Raw genomic sequence first — 14,869 nt, 5'->3', positions numbered from 1 at the left:
AGCAGACCAGGCCGCCGCCATGTTGCATACCAAATGAAAAGGCTCGATTAGTGCTTTTCAAAACAGTTTTTTTATGCGGATTTCCTAGGCGGCAAATGTAACAAGTATTTTTTTAAATTCTCACTCTTTTTCTGCTTACATTGAAATATGAAAAGCTTTTTTAAGGCTTCACGGAGTAAAGCAGACTTTTATGTCATTTTCAAGTGTCCTATCTCGTATTGCCCCATAACCGTGAATCCTAAATTTTTCAAATGTAACCGGATAGCAAAATGAAAAATATTCCCCAAAGAGCAATTTTCGCCAGAATCAGAATAAATTTGAAAACGAAATTGCATTTTTTAAGCAATGTAACTTTTTTCACGAGAACTACCGATGGTTTTTCTGTTTTTCATCCCCCAGGAATTGGAATACAAAAAGCTAACGGAATGCAATGAAACTGACCCTTTCTAGCTTTTATATGCGAGGCAGATAGATATGATATCCCGATTTGAATGAAAACTGAATGTGTGTGGATAATAGGAGCTCATAGAATTTATTTGATATGGAGTCACGGAATTTGGCTACAGAATTTTTATAGTACTATGGAAGCCAACGTTAATTTCAAGGATTAGATGCACAGGTACAGATGAATTCAGTTTTTTGGTTGCTGAACAAAATATGCTTTTTTTCTGAAAAAACATTCAATCTTTTTAGTTGATGAGTGGATTGTGGGGGCTAATAAGCTAATCATAACCGCCAGGACATCCGGTCAAAGCCTAAAAAGCATACAAATTTTGAGTTCGTGTAAAATGCATAAAAGTGCAACAAAATGGAGTGACTGCATGTATATTGTTGTTGAAAGTAATTGCAACCGTTTTGTTGTCCAAGCTCTCAGAACTGCAGTTTACGTAATGATTATTAAGTTATCGAAACCACCTCAACATGTTTTCTGATGAGGTGGTTGGTTCAATATTTACTTATAACACAAAAACCTTGAAATCCCAAGAGCTTTCGATAGAGGAAATTGCATTGTAAATATTTAGTCGTTAAAGTGGTACCTTTCGATTAGGGGTCGTTTATCTAATTCTTGACTTGTAATCATCTGGTTTACAGCATAAAAATATACTTCATTCCCAGCTGCAGATAACGAAGCCTTTATAAAACGAACGCCGGCGGTATTCCGGTCCAATTCCCTCATGAAAATGAAGTTATTAATACTAGTGCTGGCCCTGTGGGTCCCCACGATTTTTTCTCAAAGTGACTGGTGGCAAACAGGACAATTCTATCAGATTTATCCTCGGTCATTTAAAGATTCAAATGGTGATGGTATTGGAGATCTTAATGGTGAGATTATTCAAATTATCTTAAAGTGATCACTGAAGCTTAACTCTGGTATCTTTACAGGAATCCGGGAAAAACTTCCCCACTTAAAAGACATTGGCATGACGGCAGCATGGCTGTCTCCTATATACAAATCTCCAATGAAGGATTTCGGTTATGACATTGCGGACTTTAAAGCCATTCAACCAGAATACGGAACTATGGCTGACTTCGATGCACTCCTGAAAAGGGCAAAGGAGCTTGGAATTAAGCTGATAATGGATTTAGTCCCGAATCATACTAGCGATCTGCATGAATGGTTCCAAAAGTCAGTAAATCGAGTTAAAGGATATGAGGATTTCTATGTATGGCATGACGGTTATCCAGATCCTAAGAATTCGTCCAACCGGCTTCCACCAAGTAATTGGGTGAGTACTTTTTAGTGCAAACTAGGAGTCTAGCAAACAATTTTTCATTGTTCTATATTCTCCATACTACATTATTATTATTCTGTTAAGGGAAATTCGCACCGCATCCTTAAAGAACTATTGTGCCCTTTTGATTGTTATAGTGTACCTATTAATCATTATATCTCAAGCAATCCTATAACCATCAGGAACATTAGTATATTCCCTACTTCCGGATCTTTCAACTTTGCATCTGGTATTAAGTGTTGTTCCAGATGCCTCGACCTGCTTTGCGCAAGTGCCGGACACTGTCCCAGAACGTGAATCGAGGTTTCATCACAATCCACACAAAACCTGCAGGGAGTGTCGGGAAATATCCCTAGCTTCCCTAGGTAATAGTTTAGCCGCCAGTGACCAGTGAGAATTCCCACTATGATTTGGAGGTTCATTTTGGTGAGGTTTAAGCAATCCTTTGTACGCATGGGTTCGTATCCCCCCATAAACATCCTGGACTGCTCCATTCCTGGTAAGCCCGCCCAGTATATTTCCCTCAACAGTTCCACTTCATTTTTTAATATCATAGCCATGCAACCATAGAAGGGTTCTGGTCCGTGTAAAGGCGTCCCTGCTTCCTTCTTGGTTAGTTCATCCACTGCCTCATTGCCTTCCAACCCAGCACGGTCTGGAACCCAGAGTATCTAGACCTTGTTGGACGAGCCTAGCGTATTCAGTTTCTCAAGGCATTCCCATGCCAGTTTAGAGTTCACCTGGTTGGTTGTGTTTACCAATTGGCTCCAAGTTCATTTTCTTTGGTACAATGCCCCCGTGCCCGATCTCTCGGTTATGAGGGATCCGTCAATGTACCAAGTAATCAGGTGCCGGTTTAAGCCGTTTGTGACAGCCACGCTCTCCCAGTTTGCCTTATTATTCCAACGTGTTTCAAAATTATTATCGAAATGAAACCCCGTTGTCATGTTATCCCTTGGTATCAACAATTTGGGATACCGCCTAGAAAGAATATCAATCTTCCCTCGGTTTCGGCAGCTCCCCACCTCACTGATACCCCGGGCATCCTGAATATTGCCCTCCTTACCTGCACCTGCATGTACAGATGGACCGAGGTTAATCCCAGAAGGAACTCCATGGATGCCGTTGGGCATGTCCTCATTGTCCCACTGATACACACAAACAGCCAGTCTTTGGACTTTGGGTAATTCCCTGGCTTGTGTACTGAGTTAGGTTCTTTTTGCCCAGTTTACTGTTCCGTAGCTAATCACTGGCCTTACTCTCACGGTATACATTCAAAGTAGTATCTGCGGGCTAAAACCCTGTTTTTTTTCCTGCTATGGACCTACAGGTCATCAGAGCCTTCGTGGCTTTCCGACAAGTGTTTCCGACATGTTTCTTCCAGAGTAATTTTTGGTCTAGTGTAATTCCCTAATATTTGACCTCTGTTTCTTCTTTTACCTCCATGTCATGTAACCTTATGGCTCTCAGGTGATCAAGCTTACCTCTCCTAGTGAAGGTGAATGGTGAATGGTGGCACTGTTCCTAGTTCCAGCTCACTCCTGATGTCATCGCCCTCTTGAAGGAGGACCATGTTATTGCTCAAGTGCATTGCACAGGATTCCCAATCCGTTCTCCTGGGATTCCTTATTATTCTTTTTATTTCAGAGTTACCCTCATTGTCAAATCTGATTATTCTAGAGGGCTCATGCGACACCCTCCAATTCCTGACCATCCCATTCATTAAAGTATTTCCTAGAGTTGTTTCTAGTACCTCCTGCCTAGTGCTGATGACAAATGTTGGAGTGTTCCCTAAGTTATATATTTCTAACTTATTGCTAAGAATAAATTCAAGAAGGTACTCACCTCTTCGATTGGTGTCGCTGCTTCCCCAGACTTGGTGATGGGCGTTGGTATTGCAGCCGAGGAGAAGTGGTAACGCCCTTTTCTCACAGTACGTTACCATTTTAGCGGCTTGTTCCGGTGGAACCCGGATGTCGTTTTCTGGTAAGTACCTCGATGCTACGACTGCCTCAGGAGTGGTACTTCCGGCTTCCAATGAGACTTAGATAGCCTCAAGCTCCCCGGTTAGGAACTCTGAAAAACATATATTTTGAATTACGTTTAAGAATTATACAAGCTCTTGGTTTTTCGCAAGAGGATTCCCAAATTATCTGCATGCTTCCTCCTTGCAGACCACAAATCTGTACCCTTTAGACCCAGGCTTCTGAGCCAGCACTATTCCAATGTTCTCCATGGAACTTGCCCTTGCAATTATCGCAGATGCAACTTTCGCATGGTGGAGGTTTATCTAGGCTATCTCAGTGCTAGCCATTGGCTCCTTTATTGTTTGGAGTCCTTTTCCACTGTCGGAGTATCAGCCTCCTCCTTCGACATGGCACTTTCCTGTGCGTCCCTGTCCACTCTGAGCCCTAGAAGTCCTAGGTGTAGGTCGTTCAGATTCTGCTCTTCATTAGGGAGCAGGTCCACTTCCTTGGCTGATCCAGTCCTTTTCCCCTCTATGGCTTTCGAGACTTCTTCGGAACCTCGGTATGCTTTTTACCCAGTGTCTCTCCCGAGGTGTCTTTCTTCGGCTTTTCCCTGTCCACGTGTTGTTGCCAAATCGATAATTGATATGGCAACTCCGACGTTTGATTGCCGGATCGATCATCTACCCCGCTCGTGAGGAGTCTTCCCTTGCCATCCACCTTGCTCCTGAAAACTCTGCATAATTGCGTATAGAGATCCTCATTCTGAGATGAGATCTTCCGACTCAATTGTCGTGGCTTTTAGGGGAAAAACTATCACCATGTGTGCTCCTGGTATATCAACCCCAGCACATGTTGACAGTTGTGCTCCTTCCCAGCCTGGAAATCTAGCAACTATGGTCCTAAACTACTCTGCAGTGCTTTCCGTCGCACAGTCCACCAGTATATGACCTGGTTGGAAGCGTATCACGGTGAACACAATTTTCGCAGTCCATCCCTTGCACACCTGCCTGACGACAAGGTTTTCGACGGTTTGCTGCTCCTCACAAGTGAGTATTTGCTCGGGAAATGTTTTTGGCAGTATGGCCAGTCGAATGCCTATGACCGCACAAGCATAGCTTATGGGGGGCTTCTTGATTACTGCCTTCACCCCCGACCTGCTCGGGTTTTCTCCCCCTTGGGATCATGTTTGGATTTTTTGGGAGCATTCTCTTCATGGCCCTGATCCAATATGGATTGTTGTGCCAACGATTATTATTATTATTCCCTTCATACGGGCTAATCTCTGCTGTTCGTCGCTTTTTCGGCTCCGATAAAGATGGCTTAGGTCCATCTCGAGCCTTCTTAAGGGCCTATTCTGGTTTTAAGCCTTCCTGCAAGTAGCGCAGGTACCAATTAGCACCTACACTACTGAGGTCTGTCTCCTTACTGACGTCTGATATATTTATCTCAGATGTGCTTTTGCTAGTCCCTGCTTTTGAGCAGTGGTGGTTGTTGGTTGTTGTCCTCGCAGTATACCAATGTTGGATCCAGTGCTTGACTTCCCAACTTCTTCCTTCTTGGGTGTAATCACCTGGCTATCAGTATTTCGGAGATGTGCCTCCGCCTGGTTGGTCAGTTTGTGTCCGGTACGTAGTAGTTTTTTTTTTATTTTATTCCCACGAATATGGGGGTTGGAAGGTCCGCCGTGCCATAGCCCTGCGTAGCACGGTAAGGTCTAACTTACTCACTAAGCCGACCAAGTATCAGTGAGGTTCCGTTCGAATACAGTCAATTACCTCCGACTGCAAACTATCCAATGGGTACGGTTCGCATGACACCCTGGATTAGGGGAGATGTATTTCGACTCCACAGTCTAAATCCGTAATATTTGTTAATAGTAGGGTCACCTCATACAAGATGTGGCTATCAGTACTAACTAACGACCTTGGTAGACGAGAGGCTTGGCCCCTGAAAAGTCATAGATCGCCATAGAGGAGGGACAGCTCACCCTCAAACAGAGATATGTTGGCCTCAGGGAGCTATATTCCGCGTCAGTCTATCCTGCAGAGCACTGTTTGACTCCTAGTTCCCTTCTATATAGATGAATGTCCTTTCTTCTCATTAGATATTCTACTGTTTTTTCCATGTAACCGTTCATCTTCGCGGTACTGAGGGTGTATCCTTTCTCTTTCTGGAAGTTTTTCTCACTCAGCAGGACCGTGCATATGTGATGAGTTGAAGGGGTCTTTTTTTGACTGATGAATGTTCGGAGGTTACTGAGAATGTTTACCGGGTGTGGACCATTTTAAATTCAACCCTTTCATCCCTGTCCATCATTTTAACGTCCAAGAAAGGAAGGCTGTGGTCCATTTCCATCTCCATTGTGGAGGCAACTATTTTGTGGATATTGTCGAGACTTGCCAAGGACATCATCCTCATATCTTACCTATTGTAATTCCTGATGTTATCTTGTAGAGTCTACCCCTGCAAATGAAACAGGCTTCGCTCATACAAAGGTCAGGAGGTCAATTTTATAAACTGAACACTCAAGTGAACTTGTAGATCAGGGCCTCATTTACAGGGATAATAGGAAACACAGCTTTGACATTGAAGGATACTAGCATTTTGTCGTTGACAAATTCCTTCAAATTTTCGCAGATCCGTTCGATGAGCTCCCTTCCTCAGTGGAAAGCGTCTAATTATTTTGATCCCTATAAACATTGCTATCTGCATTTTCCTGATTTTAAATTAGGGATATCTTTCCCATTGCCTTTTTTTGTCCACAATTTTTTGTTGTCCTCCTACTTATCCAGCCTAAGTACCAGCATTGCCTTGCATCAACCATGATCGTTTCTGTAGACATTTTGCCATTTTTCTAATGACTACCTTTCATCGTAAAGTTTTGAGCTTCCAATTAACTCATCTTCAATGTTCGTGTCCATTTACTTTATTCTTTAATTTTCCAGTTGTCAAATTTTCGCGGAAGCGCCTGGAAATGGAATGCAAAACGACAACAATTTTATCTTCATCAATATTTAGCTGAACAGCCAGATTTGAATTATCGCAATCCACTTGTAATTGAAGCTATGGAAGATGTCCTCAATTTTTGGCTTGATAAAGGCGTTGCTGGATTCCGCGTGGATTCAGTGCCAACAGTTTTCGAAGTGCAAGCTGATAGTAAAGGAAAATATCCAGATGAGCCAAAAAGTGGCTTCACCGATGACCCAGAGAATTCTGCCTATTTGAAACATATTTACACTCAAGATCAACCAGAAACCACCGAACTTGTCTATAGAACTCGAGCTTTTCTTGATGAATATCAACGGAAACATGGTGGCGATACAAGGATAATTTTAACAGAGATTTATTCGCCTATTGATATCATAATGCAATATTATGGAAATGGAACCTATAATGGTGCACATATTCCATTCAATTTCAATTTCATCACAAAAGTTAATAAGGACTCCAAAGCACCAGACTATGCTGCAGTTATATCCCTATGGATGGATAACATGCCGAAGCGGTACACTGCAAATTGGGTGGTAAGCATTCGACCAAATTGCAATAACCTGATAAAAACTGCACCAAGGAATTAGTCCCATTCTCTCAATATCTGTCCTTACAAATTAGATTGGAAACCACGACAACCGACGAGCGGGAAGTCGCTATGGTCCTGAAAGGATTGATGCAATGAACATGCTGCTTATGGTATTGCCCGGAGCTAGTGTCACATACAACGTAAGTATCCTTGCACATCGGGAATACAAAAGCTTAGTATTCGTAGTTGCATTAAGTTTTCCTCCATGCGATGCCTTGATGCATCGTTATCACGTTTCGCAATCGGTTGGGCATTTGTCTTCCTTCGCAGAGAATTTTCCATTTAATAGTAGCTGGAGAGCAGCTGTAATCTATTCTTTCATAGGGTGAAGAAATAGGAATGTTAGATGTTGATATATCGTGGAACGACACGGTCGACCCCGCTGCGTGCAATTCAAATCCTCAAATCTATCAACAATTTACACGGGATCCGGCAAGGACACCTTTCCAGTGGGACGATTCCAAGAATGCAGGTAAAGTTTAAAAATTTAATTGTTTCTCCTTTACTTCAGGGTTTATATACACACGAATATGTGCTTCAAAAGTAGTCCTGTCAGAATGGAAAGTAGAAGCAGCAAAAAAGCGATGCGATGGCCAAAGTAGTTGAGTGTCAGCTTCTCAATCTCTTGCTCCAGTCTCTAATGTTAATGCCAATCCTAGATGTTTGCGTTTGTTCTTTAAACAATTCATTTTTTTAAGGCTTCTCGACGGGTAACAAAACATGGCTTCCCATTCATTCCAACTATAAACAAGTCAATGTTAAAGTGGAGCAGGCCGCGGCAAGAAGCCACTTGAAAGTCTTCAAGGACTTAATACAACTTCGACAAACATCCAAAACACTACAACGTGGTGAACTCAAATATAAGGCACTGAACGATAATGTACTTGCTGTCCAAAGGTAAGTTTCCATTCCGATCGTTAACTCAAAAAAAGATACTAATAGGATAAATTTTACACACCAAATTTACAGGAGCTTATCAGGATCAAACACAATACTCTTGTTGATGAATGTGTCAGATAAGTCCCAGACTGTCTATGTGCAACAATGGTCAGCCACAATACCCTCATCTATGAAGGTTCGAATCGCTTCTGTGCAGTCGAAGAGAAATGCCAAGTGAGTATCTTAAATTTACCGAAAGAGAATATGTATCTTAAAATTATTTTATATTTACAGTGAAACCCTGAAGGTATCATCAATCACTCTTGATCCCTATGAATCACTGGTTTTGGAATAGATTTCGGCATGCTTTATAAAATTATGTGCGGTATATATTCTAATAAATATTATAGATATGAAATGCAAATCTGAATTGGAAATTGTTTAATTAATATCTGCTATCTTTTACCTTCATTGGATATTAAATAGAATCAAAGAGAATATTAATTATAATCGTATCTATGCATTGATATGTGGTATTAATGAAGGTTGGAGATCTTTTGTCATATCTTATTATTCATGCTACACTCAGTTATGGATCAAAATCAAACACGAAGACCTGAAGTCAAATAATACAAATCGAGTTGTTATTTTATAGGAGAAACTTTAGCTACCTAATTACTCCACCTGCAGCAACTAAAAACTCAATTGCATACATAGTAGATCAAGATGACAACCTGTCCTGTGCCCATTCACCGATTCTCAAGTAACAGAATTTGATTCATAATTAATAGTTAATGTTATCAATTGGTGCCCCATCTAAGAACTAATCGCCACTAGCAACGCTTAACCTTGGCTATTTTATTTGGAAAAGTTATGTCTTTCAGCTGCCCTTACAGTTCAAATAATTAACGTTTCTGGAGTCATTTAGATTCATTGCCTTCTCTTTGGGTTAACACGATGTAGAAATCACTTGCGGGTTTGCCTTTCAAGCACCTGCCCACAAGCAAGCACGCGACCTTCAATATTCCTGAAGTTTACATAGTTTTAATTGCCCCCAATTCTTACCCCTACAGCCATCTATTGCCAAATGAGAGAAAGCGCAGCTGCACACATAATACTAAATGTTTTCATCCATTATTTATCTGGAAGATGTAATCAATTCGTAGTAATTTCTAACGAGATTTCCTCAAATCTCACCCCCAATTCGAGTCCTTCTCAACGTCATCTTATTCAACTATAATGGCTGGAATATATGATGGAGCATAAAACCTGAGAAATGCCTTCTGAACCAACACCAACAGCTCTACTATCAAACCATATCTTAACGAAAAGCTGCAGACGGAGAAGAATGAAGGCGAGTCTCCCGCGCCTCAAAATGTTTTTTCCCGCACCAACTGGTCGTCAAGGTTGGGGGTTGGGTAGGGCTGACAACCCTACCTGGAAAACAAAAGTTACGAAGCCACAATAGGAGCCTCACACTGGATGGATTTTACAACGACGAACTCGGCAACGAAAACGGAATAACAATTTGCGCACTTTCTCATTCAACGTGCGCTTCCTATACCGAAAAGGAGCTACCAAGCAGCTAGTTCATACCCTGTCCCAATTAGGGCTGATATGACAGCATTGCAAGAGATACGTTGGACAGGGACCGGTTTCCTGGAGAAGAGTCACTACACCATATATTATAGTGTCCATCCGGGAAACCATGTGCTCGGAGTAGGTTTCCTAGTCAGCCAAAAATGAAACCTGCTGCTATCGGCTTTGAAAATATAAGTGAACGATTATGTACTTTGCTTTTCCGAGGCAAATTTAGGAATATAAACCTCATTAACGTTCATGCACAAAGGAGACTGCAGAGCCGAAGAAGTATACCTTCTACGAGGCAGTAGAATGAAACCTCGAAGCCTCCCCCAGGTGTGATATCAAAACCACACTTAGGGATTTTAGCAGCCAGGAAACGCCGGTGCCCGTATACAGGTGATATGTTGGCTCCCATAGCACAAAACTACCAATGACAATGGACTCCGGATTATTCAACTGGCAATGCCACACGAAATGGTTGTTGGAAGTACCTGGTTTGCGCGGAAAGCGGTAAAGAAACATACATGGAAAAGCCGCGAAAAAACACTTCGGAGGAGACACCGGGTGGAAAGCATACCGAGAACCCCGAAGAAGTCTCGAAAGCCATAGAGGCGGAAAGGACTGAATCAGTCAGGAAAGTAGACCTGCTGCCCAGTGAAGAGCAGAAGCTGGACGACCTAGACCTAGGACCTATTAGGCGGAGGATGGACAACGATGCGCGGGAAAACTCTTCAACCGGGCAAAACAAACCGGGGACTGGAAGAAGTACAAAAATGCACTGACTAGCAAGGCGAGCAGGGAGGCAAAACGGAGTAGCATGAAGGTAAAACGAGAAGAAGACGTCAAATACTTGGAAACTACACTAGACCAAAAATTACTCTGCAAGAAACATGTCGGAAACACTTGTCGGATAGCCAAGAAGGCTCTGATGATCTGTAGGTCCATCATCATCATCATCAACGGCGCCACAACCGGTATCCGGTCTAGGCCTGCCTTAATAAGGAACTCCAGACATCCCGGTTTTGCGCTGAGGTCCACCAATTCGATATCGCTAAAAGCTGTCTGGCGTCCTGGCCTACGCCATCGCTCCATCTTTTTCTACCATAAGTATTGCCCTTATAGACTTTCCGGGTGGGGTCATCCTCATCCATACGGATTAAGTGACCCGCCCACTGTAACCTATTGAGCCGGATTTTATCCACAACCGGAAGGTCATGGTACCGCTCATAGATTTCGTCGTTATGTAGGTTACGGAATCGTCCATCCTCATGTAGGGGGCCAAAAATTCTTCGTAGGATTCTTCTCTCGAACGCGGCCAAGAGTTCGCAATTCTTCTTGCTAAGAACCAAAGTCTCCGAGGAATACATGAGGACTGGCAAGATCATTGACCCTATGCTGAGACGCTTCGAGCGGAACAGTCTTTGTAAGCTGAAATAGGCTCAGTTGGCTGACAACAACTGTGCGCGGATTTCATCATCGTAGCTGTTATCGGTTGTGATTTTCGACCCTAGATAGGAGAAATTGTCAACGGTCTCAAAGTTGTATTCTCCTATCCTTACTCTTCCTGTTTGACCAGTGCGGTTTGATGTTGTTGGCTGGTTTGTTTTCGGTGCTGACGCTGCCACCATATAGTTTGTCTTGCCTTCATTGATGTGCAGCCCAAGATCTCGCCCTGATTGTCGCCTGCTCGATCTGGATGAAGGCAGTTTGTACGTCTCGGGTGGTTCTTCCCATGATGTCGATATCGTCAGCATGGGCCAATGGTTGGGTGGACTTAAAGAGGATCGTACCTCTTGCATTTACCTCAGCATCACGGATCACTTTCTCGAGGGCCAGGTTAAAGAGGACGCATGATAGGGCATCCCCTTGTCGTAGACCGTTGTTGATATCGAATGGTCTTGAGAGTGATCCTGCTGCATTTGTCTGGCTTCGCACTTTGGTCAGGGTTAGCCTAATCAATCTTATTAATTTCGTCGGGATACCGAATCCTCTCATGGCCATGCACAGTTTTACCCTGGCTATGCTATCATAGGCATCGTCCGGATAGCTGAGTGGTTAGAGCGCAAGGCTATCGTACGGAAGGTCGCGGGTCAAATCTCACTGGTGGCAGTGGAATTTGTATCGTGATTTGACGTCGGATACCAGTCGACTCAGCTGTAATGAGTACCTGAGTCCAATCAGGGTAATAATCTCGGGCGAGCGCAATGCTGACCACATTGCCCTTTTAGTGTACCGTTACGGTCTTGAATAAAGTGCTCTAACACACTTCAAGGCCCTGATCCAACATGGACTGTTGCGCCAGCGATTATTATTATTATTATGCTATCATAGGCGGCTTTTAAGTCGATGAATAGATGGTGCAACTGATGTCAATATTCCAACAGTTTTTCCATCGCTTGCCACTGAGAGAAAATTTGATCTGTTGCTGATTTGCCTGGAGTGAAGCCTCTTTGGTATAGTCCAATGATGTTCTGAGCGTATGGGGCTATCCGGCCTAGCAAGATAGCGGAGAATATCTTATAGATGATACTCAGCAACGTGATACCTCTATAATTGCTGCACTGTGTGATATCTGTGTGCTCACTTGTTGGTAAAACTTGCGTACCTGGTGCGGTTGCTCCCTGTACTTTTCTAGTTCACAGACTTGTTGGTTCTCCCAGGCTTCCTTTTTCTGTCTGTGAAGTCACTTCTCCGCTCGACGGAGTTCGTGATAAGTCTCTGCGCGTGCCCGCGTTCTTTGAGAATGCAACATTGCTCGGTATGCGGTATTCTTCCGTTCCGTTGCTAGCTTACATTCATCGTCAAACCAGCCGTTCCGACCTGTAACAGGAAAAAAATGGGGTTGCAGCCCGCAGATACTACTTTGGATGTATACCGTGAGAGTAAGGCCAGTGATTACCTAGGGAGCAGTAAACTGGGCAGAAAGACCCGATCTCTGCACACAACCCACCGAGTTACACAAACTGAAAAGACTGGCTGTGCATGTGTATCAGTGGGGCAATGAGAACATGGCCAAAGGCATCCTTGGAGATCCTTCTGAGATTAACCCCTCTCCATCTGCATATACAAGTGCAGGCAAGGAGGGCAAATTTCAGGATCGCCGCGAGGAGGCAGCCTTGGGGAGCTGCCTAAACCTTGGCGGTATCTCGAATTACTGATACCAAGGGATAACATGACAACCAGGTTTCACTTCGATAAGAGGTTTGAAACACGTTGGAGTAACAAGGCAAACTAGGAGAGCGTGGCTGCGACAAACGGCTTATACCAGCAACTGATTACTTGGTATACTGACGGATCCCTCACAGCGGAGGGAGCGGGTGCCGGGTATCATGGGTAGCTAGCTAGCATATTCCAGGCGAAAATATACGCCATAGACAAATGTGCCTCCTTTAACCTCCAAAGGAACTACAGGGGGCAGAGCATTGTTATTCTCACCGGCTGCCAAGCAGCGATCACGGCAATTAGGTCCCACCAGGTGAACTCTAAACTGGCACGAGAATGCCTTAAGAAACAGAACACGCTCGGCTCGTCCAACAAGGTTTGGATACTCTGCGTTCCAGGCCAGGTTGGGTTGAAAGGCAATGAGGCAGCGGACGAACTAGCTAAGAAGGGAGCTGAGATGCGTTTACACGGGCCAGAACCCTTCTGTGGAATCGGAAACGGTTTCATGGCTATGACATTAAAAAATGAAGAAGAACGGTTGAGGGAACCACACTGGGCGGGCCCACCAGGAATGGAGTAGTCCGGGGTGCTTGTTGGGGGATAGGAACCCATGCGCACAAAGGACTGCTTTAACCTCACCAAAAATAACCTCTGAATCATAGTGGGAATTCTCACAAAATACAATTATGATATATAGAGTAAGTTCGGATTAAGAAACTCAGTGTGGGAATTGCTTAGCACGGTGAAATAAACCTGTTAATTTGTAAACCATCTTTTTCTTTCCTCCTCATCCTCATTCTTAAGGGTAATCGTCCTCTACAACCATTGAGAACATTACTTATACTTAAGTAGTGTAGACTGGAATGATCGCCTAATAGGTGTCCACACCTTGCCTTTCGTCCTCCTCGGCCTTCGCACAGCCCACTGAGAGGAATTCACGGCCAGTCCCATGGAGATGGTTTACAGGGAGAATCCGTGGCTTCCCGCCGACCCTGTGCTGGGTGCAGGGTCAAAAGACTCGAGCATGCGGCGTCTGCTCAGGGACGAGTTTCGAAGCTGCGACGACATACGACGCCGGAGATCGGCACCCTCAAAGACCTTGAGACACGCTCGTGGGTCCTGATCAGGGTGGAAGCTCCTCGGAGGCCGGCGCACCCACCTTATGAGGGGCCCTTTAAAGTCTTGGAATGAAGGCGACACTATTTCAAGCTCGACGTCCAGGGTGGCTGCGAAAAAGCTTCCGCGAAGCTTCAGGTTCGTCCGGTAACACCGTTGGTGGAATTACTAGGGGCGGAGTGATGTGGCGGCACAGCGAAGACGTGAACTACTACTGCAGAGTACAGCACGTTGGATCACGTTCGATTCTCGTTGTTTGAAGCATTCCGCCTGATCTCTTGTACATTTGTTCATTGTCTCTGGGTATCTATTCCGCTGAAAGCAGCACGAATATTGTCCAGAATAATAAGAGTAAAGTGACGTAGAGGTATGGTTCCATGCGGGGACTGAAAAAGTTGTTACGTATGCTCAAAATATATGATAAAAAATTCGCATTTATATCTTCATTCAGTTCTTAAAAAAACGGAAAAAAGGGCCTTCACAGGGGATGTCTCTTTTTTTTAGGTCACCTGAATCCCATTTTAACGTCACGTAGCTCCAAACCTCCACAAACGTTGAATTAATATGGGGAACCAAACATCGCCATCCACACGCTTCCAAGTGCATTGGTGTTTTCTGAGCAGGCAAGCAGCTTGGCTTGAGTCAAAAAGTCGACACTGTGGATTTGGGTTTTTGTCTTACATTGAATTTGTTAATCAGCGCCAAAACCAAAAGAACGAACAACATCGAATCGCACTGGTCAAACGAGAACAACGAAGATAGGAGACTACAACTTTGAGACCTTTGAAAATTTCTCCTATCTAAGGTCGAAAATCACAATCGTTAACAGCTGTGAAGATAAAATC

At 43.8% G+C, this 14,869-nt stretch overlaps 1 protein-coding gene across 1 annotated transcript; it reads left to right on the top strand.

Annotated features, from left to right (window-relative positions):
- Positions 1-1,146: 1,146 nt before the first annotated feature.
- LOC119654734 (maltase A3-like) lies at positions 1,147-8,592 on the top strand. Its single transcript, XM_038060265.1, has 8 exons — positions 1,147-1,323; positions 1,384-1,727; positions 6,649-7,227; positions 7,316-7,423; positions 7,608-7,755; positions 7,982-8,180; positions 8,253-8,396; positions 8,457-8,592. The coding sequence occupies exons 1-8, from the start codon at positions 1,176-1,178 to the stop codon at positions 8,515-8,517; spliced, it is 1,731 nt and encodes a 576-aa protein (XP_037916193.1). The 5' UTR covers positions 1,147-1,175; the 3' UTR covers positions 8,518-8,592.
- The last annotated feature ends 6,277 nt before the right edge of the window (positions 8,593-14,869 follow it).

Source organism: Hermetia illucens, chromosome 4 (genome assembly GCF_905115235.1).
Source record: "Hermetia illucens chromosome 4, iHerIll2.2.curated.20191125, whole genome shotgun sequence".
In the NCBI taxonomy this organism is placed as follows: domain Eukaryota; kingdom Metazoa; phylum Arthropoda; class Insecta; order Diptera; family Stratiomyidae; genus Hermetia; species Hermetia illucens.
This window is presented reverse-complemented; position numbering and strand designations above follow the sequence as displayed.

Coding starts and splice junctions, on each gene's coding strand:
- LOC119654734 (XM_038060265.1), top strand. CDS start 1,176: ATGAAAATGAAGTTATTAATACTAGTGCTGGCCCTGTGGGTCCCCACG. Junction 1,728..6,648: donor GGCTTCCACCAAGTAATTGG/GTGAGTACTTTT, acceptor TTAATTTTCCAG/TTGTCAAATTTTCGCGGAAG. Junction 7,228..7,315: donor GGTACACTGCAAATTGGGTG/GTAAGCATTCGA, acceptor CTTACAAATTAG/ATTGGAAACCACGACAACCG.